The 10616-nt window shown below is 43.3% G+C and overlaps 1 protein-coding gene across 13 annotated transcripts in view; it reads left to right on the plus strand.

Annotated features, from left to right (window-relative positions):
• CELF4 (CUGBP, Elav-like family member 4) overlaps nucleotides 1–10067 on the plus strand; it is a 965736-nt gene extending 955669 nt beyond the window's left edge. For all 13 annotated transcript variants that reach the window (XM_018576168.1, XM_018576167.1, XM_018576169.1 and 10 more), the window contains one exon: nucleotides 9907–10067. In XM_018576168.1, coding sequence (XP_018431670.1) covers nucleotides 9907–10034 — 128 coding nt within the window. In that variant the 3' untranslated portion in view covers nucleotides 10035–10067. The remainder of the gene's footprint in view (nucleotides 1–9906) is intronic.
• Nucleotides 10068–10616: the final 549 nt, after the last annotated feature.

Consider the following 10616-nt stretch of genomic DNA (forward strand, 5'->3'; position numbering starts at 1 on the left):
GGGTTAGATATTTAAGAGGTTCGCTACGACTAAGCCCATACGGGTTAGAGATTCCAGAGGATCTCTACGACTAATCCCAAATGGGTTAGGGATTCTAGAGGATCTCTATGACCAAGCCCATACAGGTTAGGAATGTCAAAGGTTCGCTACGACTAAGCCCATAAGCCCATACGGGTTAGAGATTCCAGAGGATCTCTACGACCAAGCCCATATTGGTTAGAGATTTTTTAGAGGATCTCTACAACTAAGCCCATCCGGTTTAGAGATTCCAGAGGATCTCTACGTCTAAGCCCATACGGGTTAGAGATTCCAGAGGATCTCTATGACCAAGTCCATACGGGTTAGAGATTCCAGAGGACCTCTACGACTAATCCCATATTGGTTAGAGATTTTTAGAGGATCTCTACAACTAAGCCCATACGGGTTAGAGATTCCAGAGGATCTCTACGTCTAAGCCCATGCGGGTTAGAGATTCCAGAGGATCTCTATGACCAAGCCCATACGGGGTAGAGATTCCAGAGGATCCCTACGACCAAGCCCATACTGGTTAGAGATACTAGAGGATCTATACGACTAATCCCATATTGGTTAGAGATTTTTAGAGGATCGCTACAACTAAGCCCATACGGGTAAGAGATTCCAGAGGATCTCTACGTCTAAGCTCATACGAGTTAGAGATTACAGAGGATCTCTATGACCAAGCCCATACAGGTTAGAGATTCTAGAGGACCTCTATGACCAAGCATATATGGGTTTAATGCACTAGAGTTGTAGAGGATATCTACGGCTAATCCCATATGGGTTAGAGTACCTAGATGTTCTCTACGACTAAGCCCATACCAGTGAAACACGTTAGTGGTGAGCACCCACTGGGTGGCGAGTACCGTCATGCTAGAAGGACTTTTTCTTCAAATTCTGCAATTGTGTAGTGTGGATGGCTCCTGGAAAGCACCCACATACAGCTGGATGTTGGACACTAGCGTCCGATGGAACAGTGACGTTTTTTTGTCTATATATATAGGATTGTAAGTAATTGTGTAGTCCTAACTAGGGAATCGAACCAGAACCCAGTCCGAACCTGAGCTCCCCAAACAAGGAAATGTAATGGACCACCTGCCCAACCAGTTGCACCCAGGGGCATTCCCAGCTGCACATAAACAAAGGGGCCGAATGCTTGTGCTGATGTAATTTACCTTTTATGGCCACATGGCCATATTAGGTCAATGTCACTGACCAAATATAGCCGAGTGGCCATATAAGGTCAATTAAGTCACAACATTCCACCCCCTTTGCTTATGGGCAGCTGCAGGCAGGCAGGGAATTCCCTTGCCGCAGCTGATTTGGGGAAAGCAGATGGAACTTCCTTCCACTTTGTACTGGGTTCAATCAAAACCTGAGCTGATGCTGCTGCCTGCTGGGTCCCTCCCATGGCTCTGCTCTCTGCACAGGCTATGTACAGCACAGTGATGAGGTCACTGGTACTTTTGCATAGTTATAGCTGTGTTTGCAAAGGCATCAGGTGTGCACAAAGTAGATTCATATCCCTTATGGTTATTGAGAAATAAAGTCTAACTCCAGCCAATAAAGTTTTGGATAGGTAGAATTAGGTGTCTTTTTTCAACCTGACAGTTACATTTATTATCAGGTCTTCCTTTTACTTCCTGTCTCTCTGACACTAGGATGAGAAATGGGGGGGTGCAGGTGTCACCAGAACATGGACAATAATATTTAGAATTAGAAGGTCTAGCCCTCCTTCACTCCAAGATTTCACAACTTACCTCCTGTCTTGAAAGGAAGTGATGGTGCAACTCCCCAAAAGGGCCGAAGACGGCAATAAAATCCCAACACAGTCTGTAACCCTTTCCTACTCTATACAAGACAAAATAAAAGACCTAAAAACTGTATCACGGCTTCACTCAGAGTCAGAATAGCCGACTGGTTCTAGTTTATGTTGGAAAATCCCTTTAAGCTGCACATTAGTTACTAGGTTGGTTCAGCTGGTTCTGGGATGTCTATATGGAAACCGGCTGATGGGAAATTTATTAAGCTAATTTTCTTTTTGTAAATATTGAGGACAAATATGTCAAGTTGTAATGAATGGTTGTAATGTATAACATTATTGTTTTGTGCATTGATTGTAAAATATGTTCCCGGAGTTTGTAAGGAGCCAGTAAAACATATACCTGTAGATTTCTTAGTCCTGTTAATCAGTCCAGTAATCCCAGGCAGCCAATCAGATGTATGTCTACTAACCTCAGGAATTCTGATTGGTTGTCGTGAGTTACTGCACTTTTCTCTTTGCATATCCAGAAGATTATTGTACTTTGTTTAATAATGATGAAAGAACGTTTGAAGTGGAAAAATGTATTGGCCGGGGGAGTCAATAACTGGTATCACTTTTGAGGGTCAGTCCAAACAAAATAGATATTTCAGTGTTTGGTAGGTTCTGGAGATGTAAAACCCCTGACAGTTGGGGACTCTGTTGGTGAGACCTCAGAGCTGGGTTAGGAGGTCTGCACACCTGCTGTGCCCATTATGCGGGGCTCCAATTATCTCTGCGCTGAGTTTCCAGGTCTCCATACCTGCTGTGCCCATTATGAGGGGCTTTCACCAACCCTGTGCTAAGTTTCCAGGTCTGTACACCTGCTGTGCCCATTATGATGAATTCCCACCATCTCAGCACTGAGTTCTTGGGTATGCATACGTGTTGTGTCCATTAGGAGGGATTCCCACCATCCCTATCTCCGGGATTCATGGGCCTGCATCCCTGCTGGGCCCAGTGGTTTAGACCATGCTTGTTCTAAGTTTCCATGTCTGCACACCTGCTGTGCTCACTATGAGTAGCTTCTGCCATCTTGGCACCAAGTTCCCGTGTCTGTACACCTGCTGTGTCCATTGAGGGGTTCCCACCATCCCTAAGCTGAGTTCCTGAATCTACACACCTGCTGTGTCCATTATGAAGGGTTTCCTCCATCCCTGTGCTGAGTTCCTGGGTTTACACACCTGCTATGGCCATTAAGAAGGGTTCCAACCATCTTTGCACTGAGTTCCCAGGTCTACACACCTGCTGTGCCCATTATGAGCAGTTCCCACCATCCCTTTGCTGAGTTCTTGGGTCTGCACACCTGATGTGCCCATGATGAGGGATTCCCACTATCCCTGTGGTGGGTTCCTGGGTTTACACACCTGCTGTGTCCATTATGAGTAGGGTTGCACAGATACCAAGTACAGTACTCGGTACAAGTACGAGTACATGTACCGATACTTTTGAGCTTCAAGACTACACTAGAGAAAAATTCAAAAATTAGGAGGCCGCTGTCATTTGTAAGGAGCACACGGAGCTCCCGGGATTTGTACATCTCTGTTTTCATGTATGATTTTGGTTTTATAAATATAAATAAAGTGATGCACAGATACCAGTTTTACAAGTATGAGTACTGATACATTTTTATTTATTGTCATGTGACAGTTTTTCTAAAACCATACAGACTAATGATTTCAGGACAGTGGTGGAGCGCCAGAGCCAGGTCCCCGCTGCAACCGCTGCAACCCTGGTAGTTCTCATGAAAATGCCAAGTATCGGCATTGGTACTCGAAAAGTATCTGTGCATCCCTAATTATGAGAGGTTCTTACTATACCTGTTGGTTTTAAAATGTATGTTATGCTATGGAGAATGTAGAAAACAAATTGGAAACACCCCAAGATGGGTAGGAACATCTGACACTCTACGTTGGGCAGATATCTTGCTGCTGGAATCCCCAATGGCTTTAAAAAAAAACAACATGTGACTCAGCTCACCAGATAATAACTGCAATATCATTTCCGGGGGGACTAACCCTTTAATACCAAACTTTAGCTTTTTCCCTTATCCAATAATCTCATATGTCTACGTAAAACTCTTACCCTTTGTTCTCAAAGTCATCTTTGATGTCACCATAACCCCAAAATGACTCATGACCTTTTTTTTTTTCTTTTACGTTCTATTAATTTACCAAGCAGATTGATAAGAGAACTCAAGTCAAATATAGTGTAACATTAACAGAGAAAATCAAGCAGCTCATAGTCCAGCCAGGTCTTCCAGGCTAAGGAAGACCTTTACAAATATTGGTCGCTTTGATGAATTGCTGGGAGGTGTGGGTTGCGGGGGTCTCGGTGTTGGTGTTCTTTCTACTGGTGTGCTGTGGTGATGTGGTGACGTGGTGTAAACCTATATATACTGCAGTGCACCGTGGACCTATGTGATGTGGTGTGGTGTGTGAAGGTTCGGTGGACTGTGTTTCCATTTGTGTAATTTGAAGAACATCCTTATTGCAGCACCAAAAAATTTAAAAAAAACTTTTTTTAAAGAAATGAACCAATTCTTCTGCATTTTATGGGGATGTTTTCATAATTTGGTAAATGGAGCTTAGAACTGTTTGACTTTGGAGGATAAGTGAACCATGCAGGGCTAGCTGGTCAATTGTAATTGTTTGTTGAAAACTGAAGTGATGTTCAATGATCTGAAATATTCTGGTTATTAGGAAAAGTCAGGAGAATTGCTAGGGGGGTAATGTTTTGTTGCAAGGATGGGTTTTAATATATATGATTATTATTATTATGTTTATTTTTATTGTTTTAATTTTGAAATGATATGTTTTTAAATGTATGTGAATGATGTGCATTTTTAAGTGTATTAACATTGAATAATGATTTTAATTAAGAATTGTTTTTGTCTTTTAGGTATTCCCTGATGGCAGAGGCATCTTGCAGCAGGATAATGTGCCCTGCCATACGGCAAAATTAGTTTAAGAATGGTTTGAGGAACACAACAACGAGTTTGAGGTGTTGACTTGGCCTCCAAATTCTCCAGATCTCAATCCAATTGAGCATCTGTGGGATGTGCTGGAAAAACAAGTCTGATCCAAGGAGGACCCATCTCTTAACTTGCAGGATTTGAAGGATCTGCTACTGATGGCTTGGTGGCAGATACCACAGCGTACCTTCAGAGGTCTAGTGGAGTCCATGCCTGGATGGGTCATGAAAAGGGGGACCGACTCAGTATTAGGCGGGTAGTGGTGATATTGTGGCTGATCAGTATATATATGCAATACATGAACATTTCACAATGTTTATCTCTTAAAAAGTGCTGCTACAGAAAAATACCGGTTTACAGAACAATACCATTGAGCTGCTAACTTTCTGTTAGGGCTGACATTACAGTTCCTTTCTTGCACTAAAATCCCAAGCCTGTGGTCAGCCCTGCCTGCCCGACTGCCGACTATCCCCTACTCCTCTTCACATTGGCCCTTACACATCTACCCACCCGGCTCTTAGCAACCTGGATCACTCTGGCTGGTATCCCACCCACCTGGATGGGACACCAGGGACACAGTTTGTTTTAGAGTTGCCCCTGCGTACAATGCAGGGCTATCGGTACAGGAGGATTTTGAGATCCCACTTAAGGGGAGCGAGTTGTAAAATAAGTATGTTTCTATATTATAGCCCCTTAGACTACAAGTCAGAGCTACCAAAGGGAATTTTTGACTGGGATTCAGCTTTAACCTATCAGTCATTGACTTGGAGCATACTGAAACCATTGCAACATCAACAGCATGCTAGCCAGGGAACTAGAATATGCAAAAATGGTGGCCACTGTGCTTTCTGACTGCAGGTGAGGCCGTGGCAAACAATGCAGGTAATGCAGAGGAATTACATAATGGCCAGGACAGGAAGTGAGACAAAATCTACCCAGTTGGGATTGAAGCAATATTAATAATCTGGCAAAGCTTTCAAACCTGCCCCTTATTTACCCCAAAAAATGGGCTGGGATTGGGTTTTAAAGTTGAACTCCGAGCAGATGTAATCGTTAATACACCATTGAAAATATGTTTTAAATGCAATAAGTTTAAGTTCCTGAATTTGGACTCCTATTAGCCTCTTGCAATTCCTGTACATTAGAGCTGAGACTGTGAGAAGGAGCCAATCAGTTGTGCTAATAAGAGGAGAGGGCAGAGAGATGAGCTCATCAGCCTGCCACTTGTTCCTGTACTGTCCAATCACAAGCTGGGGAAAGGGCAAGACCCATAAGTGTTACTTAACTGCACCAAAGAAAACATGTCTCCTGCCCTGCCAGAGAGGGCTGTGCCATGTGGCAGATCTGCCTAAATCCCATGACTGCATGGACAGGAATACAAATATTTTGTCATTTGCTTATTTAGCCGTTTGCCTGGAGTTCCGCTTTGAATGTAGGAAATCGATCCCGTCACTGCTCATTGCTCACCTCCGTGGCACCGGTACAGCTATAATAAAACATGCAACAGCCAAATTATACTCATCATTTTAATCTCCGCTACAATCTTTTTTTTTAGTAATCTTTTTTTCACATGTTGCTATTATCTCTCACTTTTTTTTTTCCAAGAGCCCGATAATGCAATTAGCAGTTTGCACTTAAATGTGAATTAAAACAAGCTGCACTATAACTCTTGGCCTCAGCTTTCATTGCTCAGGCACACTTTGTAATAAAGTGGACCGGGTGACAAATAGACCCCGGGCACCGCCAATACTAAAATCTAATACATAGACCCTGGCCTGTAAAGTAGATGTGTTCCCTAACTAGATGACATGTTAAAGTGCTGTGTATAACAAAAATTTGCTATTGCTTTCGGTAAAATACCGTTTCCACCTCGTTTTTCATCCCTTGTTACACATCCTTTGTTATACATCCTGTCTACACGCACTCCAGCAATGGTTGCATAGCATTTCTCAGAGAGGGTTTACTGATATAGTATAATTGAATGGATAACAACACTTTAAATCAGTGTGTAACCTCAGGACCCACATTTGTCCTTGGTCATTAAGTCACGATCCAAGTTGCACTGCCATGGAACGCATGGCATGTGGTCATCCATTCATTTATACTGCGCTTACCAGAGATGAGCTGGATTGGCACTGGCATATGAAGGTGGACAGACCGGGAGTATGGCTGCCTTTGAAGGGTTTACTGGTAATGACACCAGTGGACCAAGTCTGGGTAATGTGTGTGTAAAACACCCACTTGCAGTCCCCATCGTAAGGCCATGTGACAGGGTGGCATTGTAGGAGGAAATTGGGTGGCAGGTACAAAAGGTTGTTACCCTATGACAGGAAGTGCCTGAACAATGACCTTCAGGGCAGGATCGCCAGGGTTTTTTTTTCTATGTTGTCCCGCCCAACTCCTGGAAACCAGTGACGTCACTGGTTGCCAGGAAGTAGGAGGGACGCTCTGGCCAGCGTCCGACCGCGCTCCTGAAAACCATAGACATCACTGGTTGCCAGGACCTGGTTGGGACGGCTGTCAGAGTGAAAAAAAGTCAGATTCTCTGTGACTCAGCAAACTTTCCTTAACCCACGGAGCAGCCCTCGTGCCCTTCAAGTGGTGCCCAGGGCATATGCCATATGTACCATGCCCTGGATACTCCACTGCTTACCACACCATGCGGTAAAACACGTACATTTTTTGGGGGTGGGAGGAGTGGTATTTGATCAGCCTGTACAGGTAAACTAGAAACTGGATGGCCAACAAAGGGAGACAAAAGATCCTGTAAAGCCAGAAGAAGAGGCGTGACTTCAGGAAACCATTTGAACCCAAAGCTGAATGATTAATTTACAGCTCCAATGCCACCCCCCTTTCTTCCCCCAAAAAATTGCAGGCAAGAGTCAATGCAATTAGCCACAAGGGAAGATTTCTACACAACTTGCTAGGTGTGCAGGCAATTTCTCATTTGCAAACCATAATTAATTTGATGTTTAGATTAATTTCTTGTATTCTCCCAAAGGTGCAATGAAGGCATTTTTCCGTTACAATGAAGTTGATGGCTTATTGGGAAGATAAATCTAAATGACAGCTTTGCTACTGACTCCAGCTCAAACTTTAACACTGGCCAAACAATCCGGAATTAACTTCTTGTTCGAAATCCCGGGCGCTGTCACAAATCGGGCTACGATCAGCTAATGCCTCCTGATGGGGCGTCGGGTGGATAGCTGATGCCGAGTTCAAAGCCAACTCCAGGAAAAATTCCAGGAATGGCTTAGATCTATTCTTAGTTTTTAAAGTGACCCTGTTATCCTAATGGCAGTCTACTGAAATAGAAGTGGTATTATACTCGCCTCTCTGGGGGCCCATGTCTCCTATCTTGACTCCATTCCAGAACTGCTGCATCCTTAAGTCCCATCAGGATTTAACATTCCTGGGAGTATTGGACTCCCATGTTCCCTACCAAGCATTGCGGGTTCATCCTCCTACTCCTCTTCACTTCTGAATACTGTAGTGACATAAAGGTCAAAGAGGGAGAAGAAAGTAAATTGTCCATTCTGTTGCTGAAGACTGCCATTAGGATTTTTTTAAAGTGCCTAATGGGGTCACTTTAACCACTTGAGGATGCTGAATGCAAGACATACTCTGCAATCCCGGCTTGCTCTGAGGCTGGTCCCTTCAGGCTGTCTCGTCCACTCCAATGATGATATGTCCCTTGGCATCCTTGTGTTCTATACACTGTATAGAACGTGATGACTCACACCTGGAGCAGAGGGGGAGTACGGCTTAAGGGAGCAGTCTAAGGGCAAGCCAGGATTGTGGTTTAGGTGAGTATAACCTTTTTTCAGCTCCCTAGACAAAGTGGAAATGAGCAGCACTCCCCTCTTAGGTTGTCACTGTTACTGTACAAGCAAAGTCCCCCATATAGTATGGTCCAATTTGTTCTTGATGTTCCAAATGAAAGCAAAGTCCCCCATACAGTATGATCCAATTTTCTCTTGATGATCCAAAGGAAAGCAAATTCCCACATATAGTATGGTTCAATTTGTTCTTAATGATCCAAGCAAAAGCAAAGTCCCCCATACAGTATGGTTCAATTTGTTCTTAATGATCCAAACAAAAGCAAAGACCCCCATATAGTATGGTCCATTTTGTTCTTGATAATCCAAAGGAAAGCAAAGTCCCCCATACAGTATGGTCCAATTTGTTCTTAATGATCCAAACGAAAGCAAAGTCCCCCATACAGTATGGCCCTAGTTGTTTTTGATGATCCAGAGGAAAGCAAAGTCCCCCATACAGTATGGCCCTAGTTGTTTTTGATGATCCAGAGGAAAGCAAAGTCCCCCATACAGTATGGCCCTAGTTGTTTTTGATGATCCAGAGGAAAGCAAAGTCCCCCATACAATATGGTCCAATTTGCTCTTGATGTTCTAAAGGAGAGCAAAGTCCCCCATACAGTATGGTCCAATTTGTTCTTGATGATCCAAAGGAAAGCAAAGTCCCCCATACAGTATGGTCCTATTTGCTCTAACAGGGAAGAAAAAATTCCAGATTCAAATCCATATAAATAATTATATTAAGTGTCCTCTTGTTAGGGCTGGCATGATACTGTTGGTGGAACGTGTGAAATTTGTGAATCATAAAAACTGTTGGTCTGATGATTTTCTATATTTCATGTAGAAGTGGAAATAAGTATCTGGTTCCAAAGGTTTGTCATATGGCTGAAGTGTGTAATTATTCTACAGAATATCTTATTACAGAATATACGCAATATGAAATACATTTTTGCCTTTCATTTTTGGAGGTCTGTGTGGTTGGTTCAACTTGTGTTGGTTTTTTGGAGCACTGTACAGGAGTATTGTGTCCACGTGACAGAATTTTTAGTTTTTTTGAGTCTCAGGAACAGGCTTTAGGTTGTGTCTCTTCTGTGCTGATTTCAACCTGGAAAGTTACAACTGTCCACTAGATATGTTGGGTGCTGCTTTTTAGGATATGCAACATGAACCGCTCATGATCATCTGCCTCCGTTGAACTCCCTCCTTCTCATCCTCATCCCTAGCAATTACATTATCTGTGTTTGGTCCTCCGGTAAATTCGGCTTGTTAAGCCCCCACATCGCTTCGTATTTTGACAGGTTTTGTGAGTTTTGACAATCCTGCCAGTGCCCAGGCGGCCATCCAGGCCATGAATGGCTTTCAGATTGGCATGAAGAGGCTGAAGGTGCAGCTCAAGAGGCCGAAAGATGCCAACCGCCCTTACTGAGATACTTCAGGAGCCTCTGGAAACAAGGACTAGCACAGGTAGGTCAACCAGAGACAACGTCTGGAGGGAACTAAGTCATTTTTTTATTGTGATGTGACAAATGTAACAAGGCTCGTGGTATGTACAGTTGCTTTTCTTCAAGACTGGTTATGCAAGGACAAGCTGAAATTGAGGTAAATGTAGATAACATATCTAGTAATTGCAGTTCATAAAGTATGTCTCTAGTAAAACCTTTTTTGTACTTTTGGATAGGCTAGGGAAAGGTTTGAACCCCATCAGGCTTTAAGTGTTGTGTTTCTGTGCTGGGCAGTTTCACCCTCTTTATTTGGCCTGGTGACCATGGACACCGAGACAGGGGGTTAAGGGCAAGTCAAAATTTTACAGTTCCCACTGGGACAGTGTTGGGAGGAAATCATCAAAGGTGGACAGCTGTTCTGGTGACAGTTTGGACAGTTTTCCCCTCACTTTCTGCAGTGTCTTTAGAACAGGAAGTGAAGGGTAATCAGCAGAAAAACCCATCATTGCAGATGTTCTTCCCATTGTTACTTCAACTTTGAAAACAAAAAAAGGTTTTAGTCCATA

The sequence above is a fragment of the Nanorana parkeri genome, unplaced genomic scaffold (genome assembly GCF_000935625.1).
Source record: "Nanorana parkeri isolate BGI_ZX_2015 unplaced genomic scaffold, ASM93562v1 scaffold58, whole genome shotgun sequence".
In the NCBI taxonomy this organism is placed as follows: Eukaryota; Metazoa; Chordata; class Amphibia; order Anura; family Dicroglossidae; genus Nanorana; species Nanorana parkeri.